Genomic DNA, 27,714 nt, shown 5'->3' on the forward strand with positions numbered 1-27,714 from the left:
TTCTCAAAGACTATTGACAGGACGCCTTTGATGGAAGTGCATTTTTTCACTTGATAAATGAGAAGCTGCAATAACGAGAGCGAAAATATAAGCGCAATATTGTTTTTCATTTATATATACAGTACAGGCCAAAAGTTTGGACACACCTTCTCATTCAATGCGTTTTCTTTATTTTCATGACTATTTACATTGTAGATTCTAACTGAAGGAATCAAAACTATGAATGAACACGTGTGGAGTTATGTACTTAACAAAAAAAGGTGAAATAACTGAAAACATACATATATTCTAGTTTCTTCAAAATAGCCACCCTTTGCTCTGATTACTGCTTTGCACACTCTTGGCATTCTCTCGATGAGCTTCAAGAGGTAGTCACCTGAAATGGTTTGAATGAGAAGGTGTGTCCAAACTTTTGGCCTGTACTGTATATCTATATATATCTATATCTATCTATCTATCTATCTATCTATCTATCTATCTATCTAAATATAGATAGATAGATAGATAGATAGATAGATAGATATAGATATATAGATATAGATATATATAGATAGATATTTTATTCCACATTTACAGTTTGGCTTTTTTGCCTTATGGCTATGTATTCTCATTTACAGTTTTAATTTGTCTTGTTTATGGTTTGGTTTAATATTTATAATTTGGTTTTCTCATTTACTTTTTTTTTTATTTTATTTGTTTATTTTATTTGTTACCTTCATATGCTTCTCCTAAAGGGAAATTTCTGAAAGGTTTCAACAAGTACATCTATACATGTACATATGCCAAAGCATCTTTTTCATATTTTTTCTTATGGATCGTGACAAAGGAAACCAAATGTATTGTGTCAGAGGGTACAGTATCTATGCCCTAATAGTGTCCAGCCCCAGAAATAAGCATGTGTTTGTATGTATTTTGTTTTCACACACACTTTATATGCTATATCTGATTCACACTTGGAAAATTTTAATAATGCATATGACAGGTGGAGTGACAGCTATGGTGTCTCCTGTTAAATGGATGAATAGATGCTGCCCTCGAATGCACATAGACTGCTCCAGCTCTCACAGCTAATTCATATCTGCATGTGAACACAAGTCCTTGAAGCCTACATCAGTTCATTTAAGAGTGAAGTCAACTTGACATGACTAAAACAAACCAAACCAAACAAAACAAAACAAAACCTTTTTTTCACCACTCACTCTGTGGTCCCAGCCGGGCACTGACCCAGCAGCAGAGCTCTGACTCACCGCTCCAGAGAGCACGGCCATTGAAAGCTTTGCCGTAGTAACAATGGCAGCTGTTGTGTGTGGTGTGGGAGGTGAGGGGGTGGGGTGGGGCAGGGATACATCTGGGTTCTCCATCACTTTGACATGATGGATGTGGAAGTGGGTTTTACAAACTTCGCAGCAGCCGCTGGTCTGTAGGCCTCTGTGTCAGAGAGGACCAGAATGATGATGTCATTGTCATGAGGCATGATGTTTCCTGCTGTCATTGTGTTTTGGATGTTTATTTGTTTGTTGTTAGGCACAGCTGACACACTGCTGTTCACCCATCAGGAGCAGCTTTCATGGCCGAACTGTGGATGATGGTGAGTTATGGAGTCAAAGTCCAAATCAATGGTGCTTATAAAATTTAAATCATATACTGGTTGATATTTTCAGGCAGTCCAGGCTGTTTTGTGTTTTCTGAATGAATGAGAAGAAATTAGAAGATTCATGAATCACAAAAAAAAGTCTAAGGTGTACCTGTGTTTTTTCAGTAATCTTGCTTGGTTTTTACCTTGAGACAAAAAAAGTATCATATCTGATCCCAGGCATAAGCTATACGGTTTTCCATCTGAAAAATCTGGCGAAACTTTGTGTTCATTCATTCGAAGAGATTTTATCTGAGGTATGTGGAGCTGCATGTGCTGAAAAAGCAGAGCTGAAAATTGCTCTGAATCAGGCAAATGACTTGTTATTGACATTATTTCAAATCATTGCCCTAAAACCTTAACCAGAGGAAACCCATGCCAAACTAAAAAGCGTTGATCTAAAACTGTGGATGTGGCTGTCTGAGTGCCTGCAGCTTGATGATACGGGTTTATTTTGATGTTTGACTCTGTTTTCACCTGTGTGTTCTGTGTTTCAGAGTGGGGGCTACGATGTGGATGTGTTTGTGGAGCGCCCGGGCAGCGATATGTTGTGTACCATCTGCAGGCTGGTCCTCAGGTGTCCCGTCAGGACGGCCTGCAGCCACGTCTTCTGCAAGAGCTGCATCCTGGAGTGGATTAAGAGGTATTTAGCATGAAGAGATATATCATGTCACCCAGCTAGAGATATACTACAGTGCCCATAATGAATTAAATGAGTATCAAATGTTGCGGGTAATTAAACATGCTACATGCGGCTTTCTAACATTGCTTGATCAGTACCATCATCACCTTCAGTTCCATTGTTCCATTTAGGACTAAAACAGAGCCCCCCCACCCCCACCCCTTTTATTTTTTCCTTTTCTTTTTGATACACCTAAAAAATAATCTTGTTGACATGAATGGCTTGTGCTCTCCAGACAGGAGACATGTCCGTGTTGCAGGAGGCTCATCAGCGTTAGTCACATGGTTGTCCTGCTGAGGCTGAACAAAGCCATTAGCCACCTGAAGGTGAAGGTGAGTCACATGTGTTTTTCTGTTTTGCCCCTGTCTGTCATTAACTGACATAAGACAATAAAGCTATAGCCAGCTTTAGATTCTACAGTAGCATGGGAAGTAATTCTGCACACTTCTGGCAGTGGCTTGGTTGGACTAAACAGAGGCATAACTGAGCAGTTAGCATTAGTTAGTATGAGCAATGATAGCCACAATGACTGAACAGACAAAGAAAACAGCACCACCTACAGGAAGTCAACAGAAAAACCAAGGAGAAAGAGTCTCGCCCACTCCGTTTGATTGGCAGGTGAAGTGCAGTGCAGCGCAGAAACTTAAAAAAAAAAAAAAAAACAGATCTCAAAGAAACTCTCTTTCAAAAAGTGAAAATGTCAGGCACACAGCCTAAGTTATATTTTTGTTCAGAGTCTTTTGCCAGTTTGGATGTGACTCGACTCGGTGACTTTGAGGTTGAGGTGCAGCGTGTTCATTTGAATTTGAGGGTATTTTCAGCAGATGAGCTGATTTAAATAGTTTCATGCTTCCTGTTCCTGCTCACTGTAACTTACTGACTTCATGAGGCAGATGATCTGCTCTGTGGAGTAATTATATTCACTGTGAGAATGAATTTACATCTCATAACAATTTCAAATATAGACTTAGGGCCTGTCTAATGAACCATACTGCCAGAAAATATCCCCGAGTAAGTCAACACAAATTCTCTTCTCTTTCTCCCTGTCTCACACATGTACGCACACACACACACACACACACACACACACACACACACCCTCCCACTCATTATCACCCTCCCCCTCTGATTTCATTCTCTACATCAGGACTTTTTATATTTTATTTATTTCCCTTGTTTCCCATTTTACACTTTTTGCTGTCTCGTTTTCCACTCATATTGTGTCATTTTGTGTTGCAATTCATTTGAGGTCATGCATTATTGATCATTGCACTTTATCACTGTGTTTTCATCCTTTCCCATCTATTTTTCATCAAAGAGGACAACCTAACGCTGAAACTACACTTCACACCGCTAAACCTCAGTAAATAATTCCTTGTAAAATGAGCTTTCTATTTCCAGGCACATTCAACTCATCTCAAACTTTCTTCTCAGTTCAAGAATCTATTTTTTTTTTTTTTAATTCTGGAGATTTCTATTCTTTGTAACCCTGGGGTATATGAAGTGTATTTTCTGAAGCATCATGGCTTAAATCTAACTATGAAAGACATCGATTTTTCAAGTACAAAGGAGCTCATTTCCCCTGTCTCATAAATCACCTTAGTTACTGTAAATGAAGCTGTGGGAGCTGATGATGGATGACAGTCATTTGATGTTTCTCCTAAACTCTCTCAGCATTTTTCCTTATCGCACCTCATTTATCTTGTTTCTTCTTTCCTTTCTTCGAACACCTTTTTCTCCCCTTCCTTATGAGTTTCTTTAGCATTGAGCAATAAAAAAATACAGGTAGCAATAAAAGGATACACCCATATGATAAAAAAAAATGATGGCTATAATTGCATACTTCTTTGCTGTATGTATTTTATTGTCAGTTTCCCCACAATGATCAACCAAGAGTAACTTAACCTTATTTTATCTTTGAGTGTCAGTCCACACACTCCTTGTTTTGAAGTTTTTGGGGATATCTTTGGTGCTGGGTGCTCATCACTGTGGTGTTTCTGCACTGCACTTCCCAGAGATCTCCTGTCACTCAAACAGTGTGGGCGGGACTGTGGGACTTTCTGCTTGGATTTTCTGTTGATGGAGTTTCTGTGGGTGGCGCTGTTTTCTTTGTTCAGCCATGGTGGCTATTGCTACTCCAGCAATCACCTAGTGAAACAGTGGCTACATTTCCTGAAAATGTCACTTAACTAGGAGACTTCCTTTCAAGTGAGACAGTTCCATACTGCTGATGCCAGAGCCAGAAGGGGCCCGCCTACCTGGAGGGTCCATGATTTCATTCCTGGGTAGCAGAGTTTTCTTAAAATTCCCACAACCAAAAAATTTCCTCTTTTGTTACATAATACAGAGTTTTCAATATCTTAAAGGGTAACTCATCCCTAAATCACAAATGCCTGAAAACCTCTGCTGCGCTGACCTCTAGAGGTTAAAACTTTCAGGCACGTTGCATTACTGGCCACAATTTTAACATGAGAAGAGTTTAAGTCATCCAGCGGGTTACATTACATTTCAAAGAAAAAAAAAAAAAGGCAGGTAATCAGTAATGAATAATAGATTACTTGATGTCTTGATCCCTGACAGTGCCAGAACACGGGCTGTTCCGCCACCTTCCCTCTGTCTGAGCAGCACCTCCACAGCTCCTGCTGCCCCTTCCAGAAGTTTCCCTGCCCCCAGCCGGGCTGCGGCCTGCAGGTACCCTGGGACCAGCTGCAGTCCCACGCCCGGCGCTGCCAGCAGGGGGAGCCGCTCTGCCCCGGAGGCTATGGCACGGCACTCAGCCCGACCTGCCTGTCCCAGCACACCTGCTACAGGTCGGCTGTGGTGGGTCAGTGGTGAAGATGGAGAGTGTTGATATACTTCACCAACGTCTTTCTTCTTGTCCTTCCTTCCTTCCTTCCTTCCTTCCTTCCTTCCTTCCTTCCTTCCTTCCTTCCTTCCCACTGTCTATCTTTTCTCCCTCCTCGTCCTTTCCTCTTTCCTCCCTGTGCTCCTCCCTGCAATTAAAGTTTTGATGGCCCATAATTTTCTCTAGCTGAGATAAACATGTAATTGGCCCTGATCGTCAAACTGGCATAATCAGAGACTTCCCAACACCCTGACAAGTAACATCTAAAAATCTGGTGGTCTTCTTATTTTAAATTTGATAATTATGTTAAAAATATAATGCAGTCCTGCGCTATGTTGTCTCCTCAAGATTTGGAGAGATGAATCCATGCTTTGATCTCTTCCTTTCGTTCCTGTTTTAATGCCTTGTTCTCATGCCTCCAGCGCTGGTGGATTATAATTAGTTCAAAAATGCACCAGCTGCCTGTTACTTTCCAGATTGATTTCAAGGCCCTTTTAATCATTTATAATGCGCTGAACAGTCTGGCTCCTTTTTTATGTCAGTGAATTATCAACTCCCTGCAAAACTGCAAGGTCGCTGGGCAAAGGGCAATCAAGCTTAAATCAAGAGAAAACTGGCTGTCGAGTGTTTAAACTGATTTTTTTCTGCTGTTTTTCTGATGTGAATGTCTGTCGTGTTAATGTACCTCTTATTTCTAGGCATTCTCACTTAGATGCCATTGAGCTCTGTTCTGTGAAGCGTGAACGGTGGTATATAAGTAAACTTTCCTTCTTTCCTTCCCTCCTTCCTTCCTTCCTTCCTCCCCCTCTCCCCTCAGACAGCTGAAGCAGCAGCTGGCAGTCCAGAGGCAGAGATGCAGGGCTGTCGCCATCACCGTCCGCAGGAAGGTGGGCAAACTGCAAAGTGCCATGACGCTCTTGAAAAGACAGGTGGCGCTCATCTACGGCAGCCTGGAGGTCCCAGACAGCCAGGAGGTGGAAAGAGATGGACGAGGACAGGGGAATGAGAGTGTGGGATGGATCAACACTGTGGCAAAGACCACACGTCTCTGAGTAGTGCATTGATGTAAAATATTGATCAAACTGATGTTTTCCACCAAGAGAAAATGGTGTATTAGAGAGATGAGAGAGAAAAATAAACCACAGCACAGGGTAACCCAAAGAGGCAAACACCTACATTTCATTAAATATTCAGTGATGTGGTACAAGATAATTTTTTCAGTCTGAGATCAGATTTGTGTAAGGGAAATCAACAAAGTTCAAGTAAATGCAAGAACTGGAGGGAGACTTTGTAAAAGATTCATGTGGGTGTCATGGCTGCAGTTATCAATGTTGGAGTTTGTATGGAGAAATATGAGATTTATGTTTTCTGGATGCAGCTGTTTTTCTGATGATTTTGTATTTACTTGATGATTCATTTGTGAGCGAATAAAAGTGACAAGCCGTCATTATTTTTCTTGCCTTTATTTAATAACTCACATCATCTGTGTGTTCAGTTTTCTGTTCAAAGTGACACTGAACTGTAAACAATCCAAGCAGCAAATAGATACATAATCTCATAAGAATCATTCGCATGTAAACATTGGCAGAAAGGTATCACTTGAAGTCATTTGTGGTCATGTGATGTACAGTATTCTGTTATAGTAGAAAGAATCTTGCTCTGGCTGTGCAACAAGTTTTGATTTTCTCGTAGATGAACCAACCCTCGAACCAGCATCTACAGAGGCGACCTGCAGACCTCGACAAGCTCCTGGCTCACACACACACTCAGAGCTGCTGAGGCCTGCACCTCCTGGTTCAAATCCCAGGCAAAACACTCTTTTTACCCTCTGTATAACCCTCTGTTTGGTTATTCTCACTCCCCACCTGATCGTGAAACTCAGCTCAGAGGCACAGCTGCCCTGGAGGGAGAAATAATCTCATTGGGTCACTGAAACCTCAGTGGGTGGAGCTAAAGCACAGATTTCCTGTTTTTCTCTCTTATTTGGTTCAGTTAATAAAAGGTAAAAAAAAAAAAAAAAAAAATTGAATCCATTTTTGTAAGATCTTGTTTGTTAGTTGTTTTGTAAAATGAGTGAAATAATCTTAAGTAAGAAATTATATATGACAGTATTACACATTTTCATGTTATAGATATTTAAAAAGAAACTCATCATAATTTTATCTATTTTTCTTTAATGAAAGTATTTTGCAAATAGAGGCATACACAGGCCATAAAATGCTGTAATGGAAAGGATGGCTTGCATTCTTTTTTTTTGTTTTGTTTTTCTTACTGAAGCTTCAAAATCGTAAGCACTTGCCTCAACAAATAAAGACATGCGGACAAACACCTGAAAACAACAATAGTTAATATGAGAAATGGATATTTCTCATATTAACAAACATTTGGTGCCTATATTCATTTTCACTTTTACAGTTTTTCTCGATTGCTAAGACACATTTCTCGAAAGTTGCTCTCCTTTTCTCTAATCTGTGAACACAAAACCCAATTTTCAAGCTACGTTCACAAAACCTCAGACTCCTCGTGCAAAACCAAACTTTCACCTCAAAACAGTTCAATCTGTGCTCAAAACTGAACTATGTTGTCAAATTGTGCCCCGAGCCAATCAAAATTACAGTTTTTCTCAGTTGCTAAAACACTAAACTCTATTGTCTGAACCAATTCTCCATTGCCTGAACCCCCTGATTGACAACACATTTTCATTGTGATGCACCTGTGTTGCATAATGCTGAGCACTGGTGGCAAAACTCAAACACAATTAAAGCACAGGTGTCACTGGTTGACAAAAAATGTTCGGATTATGGTGGACACAGTGAATCTACTGATGTTTGGCTGTACCCTTTGTCCGGCCTCCCTCATGCTCATACCATGGACAAGAACATGGTCAATCACAGTAGCTCTGATTTCATCAGATATTACTGTTCTTTGTCTTCGCTGACCACCTCGACCACCTCGACCTCCTTGACCTCCTCTCACTCAAACTCCTCCTCTCAGATTTCTATCCATTGTAGGGCCTCACACAGCAGTGCTCTCTGAACTGGCTTATATATGTTCTCTCACATCATGAGCCACAAGTGTGATCAATTTTGAGTTGTTGTGTTCAACCAGTGACACCAGTGCTTTACTTGTGTTTGAGTTTTGCCACCAGTGCTCACCATTATGCAGCACAGGAGCATCACAATGAAAATGTGTTGGTAAGTTGTGTCTAAACAGGTCAAACGTGCTTATGGTTTTGCCAAAAGAGTGACTGATTCAATCAGTGGGTTCAGGCAATGGAGCATTTGGTTCAGACAATAGGGTTTAGTGTTTTAGCAATTGAGAAAAACTGTAAATGGTGTTGAAAAATTCTATTCGAAACAACCTGAGGTTCCATGGCTCCGCCCATCAAGTTCGAATTCAACCAATGAGATCACTTCTGTCTCAAGAGCAGCTCTGCCTCCAAGATCGATTTCGATCCAGTCTGCATCTCAACAAACTCGCTTGTCTTCCATACTATGGAGACACATTTAGTGAAACGGCTGTATGATGAATACAGTAGGAAAAAAAAAAAAAAGTCAAAATGTGCTGCTATAGCACTGATTAGCCACAGGGAGGCACTAGTCAGACTCCCCAGAGATCTCTGGTGGGATCCTTTCTATCGACTCTGTGGAGGAATTATGGGATCGCTGGGATTGAGAGGACAGATGTTGGGATGCTGGAGGACTGTCAATCCCAGAGTGCATCAGGGGTAAGTAGATGTCGTCCATGTTGGGCAGTACAAAAACTTTCTGTGGAAAAAAAAAGAAAAAAAAAACATAACACCATAACTATGAGATTTTATGTGCTGCACCCTACCCTATTTTTCCACCAATATTATCAGCTATGCCTGCTGCTGTATAAATAAGCATGAAAAACATAAACTCTTGCATAAATAATGCAGTGATGTCAGTCAGTGGGAGAGGTGCCATGGAAACAGATTTGGTGGTTTTCCCTGGATAGGACGCAGCTTTTGAAAAGCAGTTGAAAAGAGATAAGCAATGTTGCTGCGAGGATGCAGACAAGAGATAAAAGAGGCTGGAACTGAGAAAAAAGGAGCAGGGAACAAGGACACACACGAGATGGGATGAAGATGCAGAGGAGGAATGGAGCAAGGGTGGGAAGGCAAAGAAGAGACCAAGACCGAGAGGGAAGAGGGAGAATTTAGAGAAGGAAGTCACAGTGGAACAGAGAGGAAACGATTACCTGGAACTCGTCCTGGAGCTTCTTCTCAATCCACTCAGTCACATGGCAGAAAGTCACCTCCCTCTCCCCTAGTTTGGGACGGACATGCAGATCCAGCTTAGGTGGCACACAGAAGCTGTACCTGCACACACACACACACACACACACACACACAAACACACACACACACGCATGCGCACGTGCATGCATGCCCACAGAGGATATCATAACACTTCAGATAATCTTCCGTCTAGCATCCTCAGTGAAACTGTTTCAGCTCGGTCTCTGTGTCACTTTGCTTTGGTTCTTGAAATAAGCTCAATACCCAAAACCATGGAATATGCCAGATTTTTTTCTCTATTTAATAGGAAAAGCTAAAAAAAAAAATAATAAAAAAATAAATAAATAAATAAAAAACTGGTGCAGAGTAACTGTGAATAATACAGTAGTAATTGTGTATAATAATAGCATACTATTAATAGGGAATGTAATGTCTACTAACTTAATAATAACTTTATTCCTATAATAATTTTCTCACATTGGTGCAAGATGCCTCACAATTAGATGAAGAAAAACATGCACCAGATATGTAGCTGCAAAAATATAGCAAAATAAACAAGGACAAACAACTTCTGACTAATTTGTATGGAAGACAAAACAGCAAAACAATCACAACATAAAACAAGGTATTAAATGCAAGCCTAGAAAAAAAAAAAAAATCAAGTTTTCAGTTGGCTCTCAAAAGAAGATGCAGAAATAGATGAAAGTGTTTCTTAAGGGAAATTGTCCCAGAGTTTAGACTTGATCCTCTTTCATTTTTAATCTGGCCGCTGGAACAGTCAACAGAGTTTCCCCTGCCGATCCAAGATGACACTTGGGCACATAAGGAGATAACAGCTCTGAAAAGTGAGTATAATCACAGAATCTTAAAGGAACAGTCCAGTCAGAATACAAAAAAAGATATTTTGCAATATTGTGCGATTTGGTGCGGTTTCCAGTCTGTCTCCCTCATCACAATACAGTGGGACTAGATGTGTATTGTTTTGTGGAGCTCAAACTGTCAAACATAAATTAATAAATAAATACTTTAAAAAGTACAGTTTCATTGAGAACTATACCCTAGAAGTCAAACAACACTTGCAAATTGTATATATCCATCCTAAATTCATATTCCTTATTTTCAAAACCCTGCAAAATCACACAGAAACTATCTGGATGGGTAGATCACACTGTGGGAAAACGTCTTTGTTGTATTTTGGGTACCCCCACGAGAGAAAATATTTGGATATGCATGAATATGCAAGAACCTCATAACCTCATAAGTGGTATGTAGCAACAAAATATAAAAGCCAAGTGGTACCATATCCTGTCTGTAGGTGGCGGTGGGATGTTGATGACAAGCGTCCCTGACAGCTCTTGAACCTCCACCGTGAGCAGCAGGGGCGTGTTGGACATCTCTTCAATCTTCTTCTTGATGAACTCGTTCTCCGTCGCCCGCTGGAAGTACTTAGATTTAGCGATTTTGTCCACAAATCTCAAAATCTTCCTTCCCGTCCTGCCACCCCCTGCCCTGTAGAGAAGATTAAGGGGAAGAAGAACAGAGGAGGGGAGAGGAAAGGAAAGGAAAGGAAAGGAAAGGAAAGGAAAGGAGAAAGGGCTCGGAGAGCAAAGATAAGAGAGTTAGTATGATCCTGCATTTGTGAATCCATTTAATACAGAGAGACTAAATGTCAAAAATTGAGCACAAATGACAGCTGCCATGCATTCTGAAATGTAATTGAAATGTAAGCTATAGCCATCTGGGACGTGATGACAGCATTTTATTGCACTCTGTGTGCAGTATTGGGAAACTGAGCTCCCCATGGAAAGAATATAGTAGCATTATGCAACAGTGGAAATAAATTACAATTTTTCTTGTAACTGTTTGTTTTGAGGAACAAGTGTCAACATTTTAACCCATATCCATTACAGTGTACAATTTTGTATTGCCGGCTCTCTGTAAGCATTGCATCAGAAAATGGACAATTTAGTGAAAAGTTAAACCTTTTTAATCTTTATTTACTTTGCCTGTGTGTTATATTTTGATATATTTTTTTCATTAAAAGAAAACACTTCAGCCTACATTTCCTCTCTTTCCTCTTCTGTTTACTTTTTTTGGCATTGCCATTGGAAAAGCTTATATAAAGAGAACAATCAGTAACTTTTACACTTGCAATTTCAGCACTTCTACTTGAGCAGGAAATTCTGACACTAACACAGAGCCTTAAGCACCATGGAGGCATGAAGTCATTAAGAGAAATAATGAACGTATGTAGGACTGTGTTTTAATCTGTGTTCTTATTTTTTAAAACACATTCACTTAATCAGCTTTTACCCCTCAGGTCCAGGCGCGGATCCCTTCTCCCCTGAAGGCCCCTGAGACTCCGATAGAAGCACTTCCTCCTCGTCAGATGAGCCGGCACTGGAAGACTCCTCGTCGCTGTCCGCCAACACGCTGAGGATGGGCCTGCAGCTGGGAGGACACAGGCAGGAAGGAAATAAGAATCAGTGCATGGATGGATGCATCTATAATGGGATAAGATGTATCAACCAGATGCCAATACATCTGGTTGAAATAAGCCTTGTGTTACATATCTAATATCTGCCTGTCAGTAGCTGTCAGTCAGTATTTATATTTTTTGGCATGGAAGTGGTCAATTTTTATTGCACTGCTGCATGAAAATCTGAGGAATCTTGCATCCGGTTATAACTCACATAAGGACTTTTATAGAAATGTTTGGTTGGTAAGACCTTCATCAGGCAAAAGTGATTCCACCACAAAGAGCATGTAATAAATAGAATAAGGTGCAGGAATGTGGGTCAAATCCTGAAGATACACCTGTACTTCATCCCCAGTCTGCACCACATGGTCTCACTGGTGCACCAAACCCTAGTAGGCTCTAAATGATGCTCATTCTCATCCCTTGTACACTTTCTGATTGTGTATTTGCACAAAATATTGGCCATTGCTGAGTTCACTGACCCATACAAGCCAATACCAAGCAAGCCCAAACCGATGTATTTGCGGTCTGAAGGATGGATGTAAGCCTAACAGCAAAACCTGCACTTCAATCAAAGCTAAGTCAGCCAGTGGAATGAGGAGATTTCTAAACACAATAGCTAGATTACATCTCAGTGCAGAGCTTTTGATGTGCACCACAAAGACAGCCAATATAAAGCTTTACTGTACTTTAATCCCTGCCAGTATGGATCTATGACAGCGGGCCTGTGTTCTGGCTGGGAGCCAACTAATCGATGTAATGTGAGGCTCTGTGCTGTAGATGAGAAGAGACCTGAGGGATCAGGAGAGAAGAGACAAAGAAAGAGAGAGAGAGAGAGAGAGAGAGAGAGAGAGAGAGAGAGAGAGAGAGAGAGAGTGAGAGAGAGAGAGAGAGAGAGAGAGAGAGAGAGAGAGATGCTACAGCTGATCAGAATAACCAGAGTCTGACAGACAGCAGACATACTAGTGTGTGTGTTTGCGTGTGTGTGCAGGGGCACCATATATGTTGGAAAAGTTAAGACAATTCCAAGGGCCTTTGCGTGACAGGGGCCCCAAAAAAATAGGTAAAAACTAATATAAAATTATTAAACCATCATCATGTAAATTTAATTTTTTTTTTTCATGGGGCCCAAAATTCCTGGCGGTGCCCCTGTGTGTGTGTGTGTGTGTGTGTGTGTGTGTGTGTGTGTGTGTGTGTGTGTGTTTAACTGACCCCTGGCTGCCTGTGTCACTGGTACAGTCTGTTTCCTGGCCACCCTCCTTGCCCAGTTTGGACAGGTTGAACTTGGTCTGCAGAGTCATCTGCAGGGTGTCGCTGTACTCCAGCTGCAGCTCCAGCCACAGGCCTGCAGGGGGCAGCAGGCGGGAGACACCGCTTACTGAATTTGTCACGTGCCAAACACGTTTTCTGACCATCTTTGTGATTGGACCAAAGACGTTTGACGAGTGGTTCTGACAGTATTGATTACTCCTTATCACCAGCACATTTGCATCATCGGAATGAAGCAACAAGCTTGTTTAACAAAGGAAAGCTACCTTTTGCTGGCAGAGGGTGAAAGTAAAGTCGTGACATTAAAACCAAAAGCAAAAATACACCAAATACAAATGTGCATGACCCAAAGAGTCCCAAATGCAGTTGAAAAGCCCATTTTTAGGTAGACAAGAGGATGTAAGCATGTCAACATACAGGTTCACAGATAAACAGATGGATAATGCACTGTATAATGCATTTATTTATTATTATTTTAATGTCAAAAAGTTTCATAACTGACGCTAAGATGTCTGATACTTTTGTAAAAGTGAAATAAATGCATAAAAGCAATATACCTGAGGTTGTGCTACTTCACAGCTATTGAAGCTGGTGTGGTTTGTAGGAATGAGGCTGCAAGCATAAGTAACACACTGATCTGATTGGCCACAGATGCGTTCTGATGGTGCTCATAATTCCCATCGGGCATGGCAACTCTTGTGATAACTAAGCAAGTTTACAGTGATCTAGTGTGAATAATGTCCTGAAGAAAAATCTCAAGACTCAGAATATGTGCGTGCAATGGAAAACATTCCATAAAAGCTATAATACCATCCCGGGAATCCCCCTCAAATCAGACTTATGTGACAAGATTTGGCCTCTCATAACCAACACTTTTCATACAAAAAGTAAGTTCCTCCGGTATCATCATACTATACTATTCAGAATAAAACAAAATTAAGGTAAAATTAAATAAAAGAAGACAGTGGTTGGTGCTTATTTGGACAGATAATTAGTTGGGAGATTAAACAGCTTTATAGTGATTATCAAGCCTTGATAAATAATTTTAATTCATAACAGATTATAAATCCCCCTGAGGAGTGATGAGACATGTTGTGGCATGAGTAGGGCAAAGCTGAAAATAGGGTGATTTGTGAGCAAAAACTTTAATGAGGGAGGTGGTTGTGTAATAGTGATGTGATGCTGGGACACAGACAGAGAGAAAAGTCTGGAAAAACAACAACTCTGCATATTAAGGATGCATGAGCATTCCCCTAGTTACTCTGAGTTGCCAAGGCTGCCAGATTACCTGAGTTTAATGTACCCACACACACACACACACACACACACACACACACACACACACAGCCAATATGCTGTACTTCTCACAGGGCATGGCGTAATGGGTCCCCTGCTCGGTGAGATTACAACAAGATAACAACGTCTGATCCACTGCTCTGCTGCACTCAGCTGTAATCACATGTGCAACAGGTCATCTTATCAGTCTGAGCCCCCTCATCTCTTGGTGTATTGTGTGTGTGTTTCTGTATCTGTGTGCCTATGTGTTTAACTGTCTGTTCTCACCTCTGTGGTTGACCTCTGGTCTGGAGGCGGAGGTGATTTGCGGCATGCAGGAGCCCATATCCAGGTCAGTCAGAGTCAGCTCATTCATAAAGTAAGGCAGCTGGAAACCAAAAAATTCAAGGATGGATTGAAAGTTGAATGAAGATAGTTGTAGGTGTAGCCCCATCCTCACATGTTCCGTTTTCCAGCTTACACTGACAACGTAATTGAATTTTTGAGGAAATCTGGAAAATTGCTTTATGGCACAAAACAGAAAGAAGGTGTCAATCTGCTAGTACAAACTGAACTAAAGTTTTCAGTCTCTGGAAATGACAGAGGACAGAAGGCTTCATCAAAAAATATGAGTAGTTTTTCACTAATAATATCTTTTGGGAAAATTTTCTTTAATTGTTTTATAGCACAAACTAAAGCTAAATTTAACTAAAGCTTTCAGCATTTCTGGAAATTACAAATGGTAGGAGGAGAGAAACTTTGTAAGAATAATCACTTCCAACATCTTTATGCACTTCAAATACTAGGATCTATTTGACCTTTTAGAGGAAATTTGCTTAATTGCTTTACCGAACAGGAAGAGTTTGTTGTTTCTCTGGCATAAACTGAACTAAAGCTTTCAGAGTGTCTGGCAGTGAGAAATGGTAGAGGGAGTGAAAGGTAAAAGGAAAGTAATAATACATATAATAATACATATTTGTCTTATTCCTACATTGAGGGCCTTCTCGTATTTTTGGAGAAATCTGGATATTTGTTTTATGGCACAAAACAGGAGGAAGATGATGTTTTTCAGTATAAAAATAGCCAAAGATGGTGGAAGGAGTAAAAGGCTTCCATTGTGCTTATTTGTTTTACAGCACAAAGAAAGAACACATCCTTTTTCCTGTGTAAACAGGGCCAAAATTTTCAGGAATTTGAAAAAAATGGTTGAAGGAGTGAGATTCCCACTCAGATTTTTGGGGGAATACGCAGAATTGCTTTACTGCACCAAACAGAAATGAATGCCGTTCTTCCAGCAAAATCTGAGCAAAAGCTTTCACAGTTTCTGACAATCACAGATGACAGAAGGAGTGAAAGACCAATGGAAAAAAAATCATATCCAACATGTTTATCCTCGGTAAAATGAAAGAGTGAACATAAACATGCAGAGTGACACCAGGGAGGGCAGAAGTTTGCAAATAGCAACATTTACTTCTTGAAATAAATAATGAGGTTCATGGGAAATGTGGTATTAATTTTGAGAAGCAATAACAATACCACCAGTCTGAAATTCTCGGTAATTTGAGATTGCCAAGTATTTTATGTATCCAGGTATGGCAATTAATCTGACAGAAATAGAGGCTATTACTGTGTGGAAATGCTACACACTGCACTTTTTAAATGATCCTCCTGTGTGTACTGCGACTAGTTCACTGTAACTGCACTCACTCTGATTTTGCTCAGCTTCTTCTGGATCTTGTGGGAAACGATGTCAGCCCAGTGCTTCTCCCGGAGGAAATCCCAGAAGACTCGACCAATCAGAGCGTTAGCCCATGCAGTCTGTCCCTCCCTGCGGTATACTGGGGGACTACAGGTACACTGCAGGAAAGACACGAGGGTCAGGACTGAGTGAGGACGAGAAAAATATGCGCTATCTAAAACGGCAGGTTCAGAGCAACTGAGAGCTAAAATTAGAAGGAACATTTTGGGGATGGAGTAATTTCACAAAATAATTTTTATCTATACCTGCTGGATGCAAGCACCACTGGAAAAAAAAAATTCTAGTGCTTTTCAAACTGACAAATACAAAATACAATCTGATGAATAACCAACTGCATGATTTTAATAGGTTGGCTGTTTTTCAAAAGCTGAAGTTAAAGGTCATGATTTACAATAGTTAACTGACTTAGAGCATGAAGTGACTGAAAATTCAATTTCATTTGTAGCAGCCATCGAACAATAGAAATAAAAAAAAAAAAAAAGACTGTTCTATATGGAAATGCACCCCCTGTCATGTTTGTTTCAATGCAGTTTGTAGGGTACATTTTTGAATGTGTCATGTAATTTTTTAAATTTTACACTCTTACAGCATGTGATAAATGACTAATGCCATTTCATACTTAATGTGCACTACTAAAGAACTGTATGGCATTCCCATCTTTAAACACATTACATTGTATAACTCTGGAATGTTCCTGACAGTTTCAGTTCATTGGCTTCACTTGATCTTATTGGCAAGCGTGACTCACGTTTCCTTTCCTGGGGCTTGTCTCCGTGCTGCCGGCTCCAGGGCTGGAAAGGGGGCTGTGCTCCTCTGTGGCCAGGAGACGAGCCATGTAGCTGGGGTAGTCGAGCAGAGAATGGCCCCTGGTGCAGCTGGAGGTCTGGCTGGCGGGACCTGCAGGGATGGAGGGTAATGATGGGGTGGAGGGGGCCTCGTCTTCAGTGCTGCCCACCCTGCTGGAGCCACGGCTGCTTGCAAAATTACTGGAGGCACTCATGGTCTGTGCTGCTGCTGGATCACCTGGGAGAGAAGAGACAATTCTTACCTGCATGGTTGATGTAATATTCACCAAAAATAAATAAATAAATAAAAACCTCCCACACACAGACACATACTTGCAGCTACAAGATATTTGAGAAGCAATACAAAGTCAGCTGGTTCCTTCAGCTGGTTCAACACTTTGGCCAACCAGTGGGGGACTGTATTATGTATGGTTGCCCCAAGTAATGACAACATTCAGTCCTACTAATGAAGCCCTCAGTGCAAAGCATCTAACACATCTGCTTTTCCTTATAGCTGCTTTAACAGGTCATGGGATAATCAAAATCAGCAGGGTTCTTCCTCAAAGGGACGTGAATGTGCACAGTGGATTTGAAAAGATTGAAATAAAACATTCAAATTATCACATTCTCACCAGGATCTGGGGTAGTGGCAGATGCAGTGGTGGTTGTATATCCTTTTGGGAATGTAAATAGGCACTGAGAATAAAAACTGGCCAAGTGACCCTCATTAAAGTTGCACCAGGCAAGATTTTTATATAAATATACAACCATCTTCTCAGTCTAAATCCTAAAGTAGGGCTGTACTAGAGAGGAGAGTCCCAATTTCCTGAAATGAGGCACTGTGCATTCACCCTGTTTGCCTAAATAAAATACTAGTGTTGGATAGGAACACTTACACAATCAATTCAATTAATGTTGAAAATTATTGTTAAAATTATTAAGGTCATTTTTGGCACAATAAATGTGTTTTTACTGTTGCTGCTGCACAGTGCAGACTTTGTTCGGGGAGTGCACAGCTTCCATAGATGACAAAAATGCTAGCAGGTGGAACCAGTGAGGGGGTGGATTGATAAAAACTGTCACGACAGCACAACAGCAGGAGTAGCAGCCTGGACGGTGGGCTGAACAGTGTGAGTACATGACATTTAAAAGACCTGACATTAGTGCGTACTTAAGATGACTGGTTCGCTCGTAAAGGCACCCTGCTGAGTTGGTCCGATCAGCTGAAAGCAGCTAGAGATTCCCAACTGAGCTTGCATCGCTCTTTGAGTCAGCAGCTTCGTCCAGAGAAAGCTGCTTGTACACTAACATTAGATCTTTTGCTTCTCTTGTCTCTGAGGTATAAACCATCACAGGCTGGATGGCTTTTTAATTGACTGTGCTGGGTGCAGTTTACTGATGTCGTGTTATATGATCTCTAGATATAAAGGTTCAAAGATTACCTTTCCGCCATGTGGAGGTGCCAACTTGAGAAACTGCCTTGTACACCAATGATCTTATGAGCTGTCACTTTTTATAAAGCCAAAGGATGGCAGGAACATTGGATATTCATGCTGTGTGGTTACACTGATGATTTGTTAGCCTGTTTTTTGAAGGCAATAAGGGATACACTCTCCTATTTTGTTGCTGCAGCGGAAAAGTAATCTGCAGAGTAATAAATTACTGATCCCATGGAGCAATACATAATGAGCATTGATAAACACATAACTTTTACTGACTACCAAGCTGAGGGATAATGAAACCTGAGGAAGCTCGCTGAACAAAAAGTAGCTGGTCTTTTCCTTTACACTTGTCACCAACAATCCCCAAGATTATGAACAACCCGCTATTTTAATAAAATGCTTGTGATAAAACACAAACTTGTCGATGGAAACAGAAGAGAGAGCTAATGCAGAAATGATTAATATGATTGTTACTACAGCTCACTATTTATTCAAAAACAGACCCCACAAAAGCTTGGTGCGCCCTTGAAACTGCATGGCTCACAAGCTGTTATTTCAAAAACGTTTATTTTTGATGACTGTGCACTCTGAAAAAAAGAAAATCTGTTTATTGTACAGTGAGGCAAAGGTGATGTCACCAAACATCTGTGAGATCTGAGCGCTGTAAAAACATTGTACTACTGTAGTATTTTTCTCTGTGCACAGTCTGTTGCCTCAAAAGGGATTGACTCTGAAATGTAAAGAATTGGAGCATGTAATCCATAATCCACACACCACACGGCATTTATATGGATGCGTTATCTTTCCCCTTCCCTTTAGATATCCCTAATGCATTGTTTCTCCTACCCGATCTGGTCACACATCTGCCAGGCCTCTGTTTTTCCCTCTCTGTGTCCATGGATGCAAACAGGAACTGGCGAAACCACTCTTCCTTCTCTCTGCCTGTGCGGCCGAATAGGTAGAGAGTGGTGGGAAGGCCGTGGACGGGTTTGGAGGATGTTTGTCTTGGAGTTGCCGGTTCAACGCCTGGCTCCTCTCCTCGGCTCTCGTCCAAACCAGTTTTTTCCTTCTCCTCCTCCTCCAGGGAATTTCCTTGCCCAGCCAGTTGGATGCAGATGGGATATTTTGGGTTCCACTTTCTCTTACGGGCCAACACAGATGGCTGCAGGAACACCTTTGGGGGAACAACAGTAAAACTGTGTCATAACAAAGGACGTTCTGAGATGGCGGTTTCATGCAATAGCTGATTATTCTTAGTGAGATCAATAGGGTGTCAAAAATTTTCTAAGTAGAACTAGGTATAAGCATTAGATACAGGTAGTTCAGGTGAATTTGGTTTTGAAGGTGATGAAAGAGCTGAGTGTTGAACCTGTGGAGGTGTTGTAATGAAATTCAGTGAAACATCATGGCAGGAAACCACTTGAAAATCTCAGTGATTCACACATTCAGTCCTGTAACATTTAGATTAGGTGGCTGGTGAATGGTGTTGTCTGCCTGATGGCTCCGTACATATAGCCTGATGTCCTCTATATTCACCATATGTGGGTTTGTACCACATATGGTATATAATTCTTTTGACATCTGAATTGCACTTGAATGCTCACCCTACATTACCCTTTCCACCAGTGGTGGAAACCCACTAGACTGTCCTACTCAAGTAGACATACTATTGCTTTAGTGATATTATATTTAAGGGAATGCTGCAACGTTTTGGGCAAAATACCCTGTTTCCGACATACCCAGACTGAGAAAAGATGTTTGATACCATTTTCACTTCTGTACATCCAGTCATTCGGTGCCTATGGGTAGCATGTCATGTTAGCTTGGGAGTCACTAGCCTAACCCCGTTAAGGTAAAAAAAAAAAAAATGTATGGCAACTCTCAAGCTGTCTTATTTACACAGTGTATTATATGTGTCAGTGTATCACCTGTAAGATTTATTTTTTTCACTTTGACAGCACTGGTGTTTATTAGCTGAATGTTGACAGGTAACATAAGAGCTCCTGCCGACAGATCCACATGTCTGTTGATGCTTAGGAAAGTTCTTGAGAATTATTTTTGCAACGGAAAGACACTGTTTACTGATTATTTTGGTGTTGATCTTGAATTGGATTCAATCTGCTCTTGTCTTGGTTAGTTGTCATTCCCTTGGCGCCTTGTCATGGAACTAAACCAGACCTCATCTTGCATTTGACTTGGACTTCACCAAGTAAGTCTCAGCTACAGTGCTGTGCTTACTACAAAAAAAACATGACCATACAGAGAAATCAGTCACGTCTTGACTGCTCCACATGTTCCAGTCGCGAAATAAAACAGCTTTACAGACAAGCACATTGCTCCAACAGTCTTACTTTGCTCTTTGCCAGCTGGAACGAGCGGGACTTGACAAAAGTAGCCTCGTGGAGCTTCTCGTCGTACGTGGCCCTGCGGCTGATGTTAGTTCGCGGGGAGTCCAGACGGAGACAGGAGCCCTCGAGGGTGGCAAACACCGACTGTGTCAGGGATGGGTGGTAGGTCTCTGGGTCATACTCATAAATCTCATTCATCCAGCCCTGGAACACCAAGTTTATTTAGATTAGTGAAATGACTAGTTGGTGGTAATGCTCTGAGTTAGAGATCAAAGAGGTCATACTGTGCATAATCTATTTAGTAATGCTACTCATGTCTCTATACACTACATTGTGTTTGGTTGTGGGAAAAGTGATACTTGGACTTGGAGTGGCAATAATCACAAAGTTTTGTTCACTGAACAAACAGTACCTTCAATAGAGATAGAAGCAACCTTGGTGTGAGTCATGTGGCTTTAACGACTGTTAAATGCATGAGGATGTTTTGAATAAAGACTTTGCTCTGTTTGAATTACATCCTAAAATGTTCATTAAGACACCAGTAACAAAATTCGATCCTTTTCAGCAGCTGATTGAATAATTAGTGGGTCTTGTTGTGTGGTGTCTTTAATTAGGCCTCCACCCTAAAGCTAACAAGGTAAAATTAATTTTAATTACACAAGATAGTGGCAACATCCAACTTTATCTGTAACCTTCTGCCCTCACATTGAAAAATACCACCCTGCAGTCAGAGAGAGAGGCAACAAAAGCCTTTACCCCCTTGCTGACATCTAAATATTATATGCCCTCCGAAAACGTCTCAGAAATTCTGCAGCTATGCCTTTCAGATGAAAACCAAGCTGCTAATTGCCAAACAAGGGACTCTGCTGAACACTGAGACAGAAACTCCCGCACCATCACCACCACTGCTGATTGGTCTGCCTTGTGCGCTCACAAATTACAGCTTCCAACTGCCTCAGTGTCCCAACTAATTGCATGTAGAACTGACAGTGCCTAGAGGGAAGCTGTCCTCTCCCGTGCCCCTCTGCAACGCTCAGTAAGGAGAAGAACGATAATTACCAGCACAGCTCCAGCACTTTTTATTATTGCAGATTGTAATTGTATTGGAGGCACCTTGTGTGGTCACATGCTGCATTTGGAGGCTTTGAGCTGTGCTGGAGAGTCAGCAGAGGCGCTGAATGGAATAAAGCAGTTCAAATTCAGAGTGACTCATTTTGGTTAAGCGGCAACTTTTATTACATTCAGTGACTCGCCGAGCAAATCAGTCACTGAAGGGATGGTATTGTGGCATCTGCAGTATTAAAATGCGGACAAAATGTGCAAGATGTGTTGTGGTGGAACAGAGTGAGATGCAAGGTTTTACTTGATTCGGAGTCTTTGCGAAATCTGAAAGCATATTTTATCTTGCTGTTATCTATGCAAGATATTAACATGTTGAGAAAGAGGTGAGAACTTGTGTGAGAACGAGGTGAGAACATGTGATGTTTTCCACCTCTGTGAGTCATCCATATACCTTTAGTACACTGGGCTCAGTGCTGACAGTGTCACCTGCCAGAACCTCCTGTCCCAGCAGGGCCTGTGCGGATCTACGTGCTGAGAAGTGAGACTTGGAGGAGCCTAGCCGAATGAGAAACAGACCCAGCAAGAAGCCAAGCGCCAGTCCCAGAGCTAGACCAGACATGTAGGGACTGAGAGGTAATGTAAAATATCCATAGGACAACACAGCCACACAGAAAAGACTCATCCGTGGCAGAGGAGGGGGAGGGTAAAGAAGAGGGGCCCTGACCAAGTGTCCTGCAGGGACCAGAGGACCAACAGGCAATCCCTGTGCCTGCCTATGTGTCTCAATGGCAACCACTTGTATCATGTCACCATCTGTGCATATTTCCAACTTCTCGTCCCTGTGATTTTGCCTGCCATGATGCACAGGGCAAGTGCTATTGTGGGTTCTCCCAGGATGTCTAACAGAATAAGGCCAGTCAAATGCAGGCAGGGAATCTGTGTCTGTTTTCTTAGCACTCCTCACAGGAGACTCTGAAACGCCTACATCCATGCTGCCCTCCCGCCCCAAGCCTTTGGTGCTGTAGGAGCCAGCCTGTTGAGCAGTGTTGGTCCGACACTGGTGCTTGGGGCTGCCTGCACTCTCCTCCCTCATGATCTTACTGAACATGCTGCTCAGAGGCTCTTGAACAGCCTCTGTGAGCTTCCTCTTGGTGTCCTCTAGCTCCATTTTGAAGAAGCCCCCCTTCAGAGCCTCTCCACTTGGGGAAAGTGAGCTAGGAGAGGGCGGAGCAGTGCGAGAGTCGCCATTGCTACGGTTTTTAGGCTGGGTCAGCTGCTTCCACAGATGGAGATTGAGGCGGGAGTCGGATTTTGACTGCGACACTTCGGGTTCTGAACGGGAGATTTCAGTAGAGATCGATTTGACGAGGCTGAGAAGGGGTCTGGGTCGCAACGTGGAGCCCTCTTTCAGTTCCAGTTCAGTCGAGAGAGACTTGACCAGGCTGGCTAAAGGTCGATGGGTGGGTGAAGGTGGGCCTGGCGAGAGGAAGCTTGGACCCGCAGTGGAGCAATTCCCCAGAGAACTGGGGGATGAAGGGGAGAGCGGCACATGGAAATCTGAGGATTGCAGTCCCCTATCATCCTCAACAGAAAGCTGCCTCTCCTTGGACAGTGAGATGGATGGGTAGTCCTCATCATGATCAAGGGCAAAGATGAGCTCACTGTCATCCACGCTGTCCCAGTCTCCCTCTGTCCCAGTCAGCTGGATCACAATGCCTCGGGGCAGGTGCCTTTTTGTCCCATGGGAGGTGGCACCGACGGGGGCAACAGGAGAAAGGCGTTGAGCTGGGCTCTGGGGTTCATGGGGGAGTCTGCAACTTCCCCCTCCTTGACTCTGTCTTCCTCTTTCCCCATTTTTTCCACTCTCTGCCATTTCTTATCCTTACATTGCACGGCTCAGGCACCTAAGAGTCACTGAAAGAGAAAAAAAAATAAAGAACACTGTCAGCTACATTCTTAATCCTTGGAGGCAGAAAAAAAGGAGCCAAGCAGTAAGTGAGTAAGGAGAGTGAGGGCATCTTTTCTTGCATTTATGCCTCATTTTCAGCAATTTATTTTCACCGGTGGAGAAACTGCTTGCTAGTGCCGGCTGTGTAATAAGGTGTGAATGTGAATGTAGTTTAGCTATGAGAAGATGGCGAAATGTACATTAATCTGTGTATTGTAGCGTAGTGAACCTGCATCAGAACCAAGTAAGCACCTCTCCCGTAGCTGTCGCTCCACATTACTGAATGAATTTCCGAGGCATATAAAAATAGACATGATAGTCTTTCTTCCCCAAATGTTGCACAAACTAGGGCAGCTCTGGCTCAGATCTAATGTTACACTTTGGGGGTTGACTGGAGAAAAATAGCAAAGAGGCCTACATGAAATTCACGCAGTTTATACAGTGGTACAGTGTACTTTTAAAATGAAAATGCATAATATAGGTAAAGATGCCACAAAATATGACCACATATACAAGAGGACAGAATTTTTGCAGTCTTTGGCAGCATCTTGAAGTGCACTGAATGACAAACATTAGTTGTAGTAGAAAATAGGCACTGCTATTCTTCACTCTCTTAAGTCATATTAAACATGCCGTCTCTCACAGAAAACAAAAATCTCCGGCTCTCATCCCCTAAGAGGCAACTGTCAGCCTTTAAACCCAAAGTCGCATCCCTCCAACACCATCTGATGGCTTCTTGAGCTGCTTAAAAAGTGCTTATGTAACCCTGAGATGAATAGTGAAAGTAGTTCAAAGATGCTTTCAGTCATTTCCCCCCATGTGGCCTTTGTGTGTCAGCAGCATGCGTGTTTTTTTTTCACCACCTACTCACTGTCAGAACAATAGTGGCATGAACCTGATGGCACAGAAACAGAGACTCGGTGTATCGTCAGCGGTCACTCTGCCTATTGAAGACTGTGATGGAAAAGAGCAATTCTGCATCACTGGACAGAAGCCGGGAAACAGTGTAAAGGCGTAGTGGGAACCCTTCTCTCGCTGTCTCTCTGGGTCAAGTACCATGCTCTTTAATGTGAATTAAACCCTGCTTTTCACTGGTCAGATTTACGTAACTGTATTGCAGAATTGTGTGGCACAATTTCAACCAATTCCACAGCAGCTGGTGGATTCAAAATAATCCTCTCTCACCCAAAATGGACTGTGGGGAGATAAACCTCACAGACACACATGCAGGCGGGTGGCATTAGACCTTCCTCATAGCTTTTTACGTAGTGGAAAGAGGAACCAGGCGCTGCAAGGTGCCAGAATACACACATACACACATGGGCATGCATAAACACGCACATACAAACGCGCGTGCGTGCACACTAGACAGGCTAAACTACTATTAGGCTAATAATGCCTTATCCCTGCTAGTTGTAGAACAGCAATATGACAGCATTGCCACTGTGTGGGCGAACAGTATTGCGAGGTCTTGTTTATTTGATATTTGATCCACACAGTTTGTGTATGGAAAACATGGAGAAAGATTTGTTAACTTATTGATTTGGTTGTTTCACTAAATGAGAGGGGATTTGCAGATTCAACTGCAGAAATCTCCATCTTCTCATGTCAATTAGTGTCGTATTGAGTCTCAAACATCTTATATTTCTTAAAACAAGGCACAAAAAAATCTGGCAGTGGCAATGCCACTTGTTTCCAATTAAAATCAACTTGTTCCCACAATTTTCTTGAATCAAGTGTCATTTTCTTGACACTAGTGGGCTGATCTGGCTCATTCTGCCTTGTTTCTACATATTTATGCTTGTTCCCAGAAAAACTCCTCAAACAAGTGAAACTGTATTGTTTCACTGGCACATTTTTTCACCTGTTATAAGAGGAACAAGATTTTAACACTCAATATGAGACTAAGCAATTTGTTAAGATGGAGATTGTTTGCAGCGTAACTTGTTGCCACAATGAACAGACACCGGGACATTTGCATTTACAAGGTGCCAAAAGTTGCATCAGCATTTGGGAGCCCTAAGCAGAATTTTAGCTGGGATCCAGGCTAAATCATGTCTAAATCAGATCAGTTTGTTGACCTTGGGCAGCAAGTGATGCTCTTTGTGTGCAAGCCATCTTGTTGTAATTTGCTCGCCAAATGGTAGAGGGTTGACTGAAGCTAGTATCCTTTAGACGCAACTAACCAAAAATATGGAATGAGCATGTAATTTGATGTCTGATTTTTCTTTATTCTTATTGTCGGCCCTATTCTCTGAGAACTTACATGTTTGTTCCATGTTTTTGGGAATCTAGTCAAAAGGGTACTCACCTCAGTCGACCCGGTTTTACATATTGGACCTTTAATTGGGTTAGTTATATTATGTGTGAGAGTCACTGGTTTAATTTCTTGCGACCAAAAGTTATCTTTTCAGAAATATATAATGGATTCCATACAAAATATCCCTATTATGTCACAGTGTGCTTGTGTGATCTCGCCTGACTCCCTTGATTCTGTCCTCTGGGTTTTGCTGTGACTGTACAGTCGTAATAATTTGGCAGGGACAAACCAAGAGGCCCCAGAAAGCTTTATGCAAGAATAAGCAAAGAAAGGCAGAAGAATAGGAAATGTGAATGTGACAAAATATCTGAGCAACCTCCTCACTGATATTTGCATGTATAAGGAGTTTTTTTGGGGACCAAATTAGAAGCAGGTTTCTACCTGAGGGGCCAACCAGCCATTTGGGATCCCTCTGCTATAAAGATGTGATGCTCATGGATAAAGCCGCCCCTCTAAAACATGCACAAGAGAGCTTAGAACTGTTCCATAAGGCTTCGTGTGAAATGCAGTGTGATCATGTGAAGCCTGTAGCTGCAGCACGAAACGCAGCACGTGTCTGCTCTGAGGGAATGATCATTCCTATATGTGCCTGTCATCAACGCTGTGCCTGTTAATGTGTGGGCATGCGTGTCTGTGTGTGTCTGTAGGTGTGTTATTAGTATGCGTGTGTGTTTATGTGTCACCCCCTGATCAGACATGGGCAGTGACAATCTCAGATTAACATTAATGCAGGGTTTTACTGTGAAATCTAACAAATCACACAGCCGGATTATAGGCTAAACCAACATTTGGTGGGTCTGGATGCAACCTATCTGATCTCAGTGACCCACTGTTGATTATTAACATCACAACCCTTACACATTCTTACACAACTCGTGTCTCAGTCTTTGTTTGGGCTCTTATTAAATCAAGCATAAGGTTGCACATCCATGGTTAACTCATGAAAAGAAAGGCACATGCTTGAGAATAGGTTTTGAATAACAACTGTAATGAACATTTCTTGAAACATGATCAACTGTTGAGGTATAGTTGTTGTGATTTCACGTGAAAGCTGATAGTTTACCATGCATGGATAACTCTGCATCTCTCATGAATGCCAGTCCACTTAGGTCTGCAGTGCTATCACTTTCTGGAAGACTTACATCCTGAAGACAAGTCTGACTTCCCAGCATCAGTTGGGATTTAAAGAGACTATAGTGTTGCAGGATGCCACACCAGTGTCACTTATTACACTTTGCAGCCCAAAAAGAAGAACATTTTCATATAAAGGTTCAGTCACATTTTGGATAAAATTGCTAGTTTTGCAGTGTTGTTGATTATGGGTAGCAAAATCCCAAAGAAATAAAACAATCACACCAAAAAATAAATGCAGATGAAGTGTGTTTAGGCTATACGTACCCAGAAAAAAGTGATGCTTGAATGGATATGCCTCCAAACCCCCTGGTTGTTCACTCGGTGTTGCCTGCTGCTAATTTCCTCTCCATTTGTGTGCGCAGCAAGGAGTCTTGCTGCACAACAGTGAAGCGCTCTCTCACACACACACATCATCTCGCTCTCACACTCTCTCTCTCTCTCTCTCTCTCTCTCCCTCTTGCTCTCACTCTCT

General features: G+C 41.9%; 2 protein-coding genes across 2 annotated transcripts; one reads left to right on the top strand and one right to left on the bottom strand.

Annotated features, from left to right (window-relative positions):
- Positions 1 to 2,127: 2,127 nt before the first annotated feature.
- rnf151 (ring finger protein 151) lies at positions 2,128 to 6,362 on the top strand (the record flags this gene model as incomplete). The annotated part of the gene is made up of 4 exons (XM_030078654.1): positions 2,128 to 2,276; positions 2,551 to 2,647; positions 4,896 to 5,125; positions 5,978 to 6,362. Coding segments are annotated over 4 exons (711 nt in total), but the record flags the coding sequence as incomplete, so codon positions are not given.
- A 2,132-nt stretch (positions 6,363 to 8,494) lies between these two features.
- tex2l (testis expressed 2, like) lies at positions 8,495 to 27,664 on the bottom strand. The gene is made up of 12 exons (XM_030078652.1): positions 27,507 to 27,664; positions 22,292 to 23,754; positions 20,782 to 20,982; positions 19,277 to 19,604; positions 16,952 to 17,226; positions 16,152 to 16,301; positions 14,733 to 14,832; positions 13,113 to 13,245; positions 11,735 to 11,872; positions 10,721 to 10,930; positions 9,382 to 9,502; positions 8,495 to 8,927 (listed from the first exon to the last, which is right to left on the bottom strand). The coding sequence occupies exons 2-12, from the start codon at positions 23,711 to 23,713 to the stop codon at positions 8,757 to 8,759; spliced, it is 3,249 nt and encodes a 1,082-aa protein (XP_029934512.1). The 5' UTR covers positions 23,714 to 23,754; positions 27,507 to 27,664; the 3' UTR covers positions 8,495 to 8,756.
- Positions 27,665 to 27,714: the final 50 nt, after the last annotated feature.

This window comes from Myripristis murdjan, chromosome 19 (assembly GCF_902150065.1).
Source record: "Myripristis murdjan chromosome 19, fMyrMur1.1, whole genome shotgun sequence".
NCBI classification, from domain to species: Eukaryota; Metazoa; Chordata; class Actinopteri; order Holocentriformes; family Holocentridae; genus Myripristis; species Myripristis murdjan.

Bases quoted from the DNA above. Each gene is read 5' to 3' on its own strand.
- tex2l (XM_030078652.1), bottom strand. From the start codon at position 23,713: ATGGCAGAGAGTGGAAAAAATGGGGAAAGAGGAAGACAGAGTCAAGGA. The intron at 20,983-22,291 runs GTATATGGATGA...TTGGTGTTCCAG, and splicing joins CTGAGCCCAGTGTACTAAAG to GGCTGGATGAATGAGATTTA. The intron at 11,873-13,112 runs GTCAGTTAAACA...GTGTCCTCCCAG, and splicing joins AGTGACACAGGCAGCCAGGG to CTGCAGGCCCATCCTCAGCG.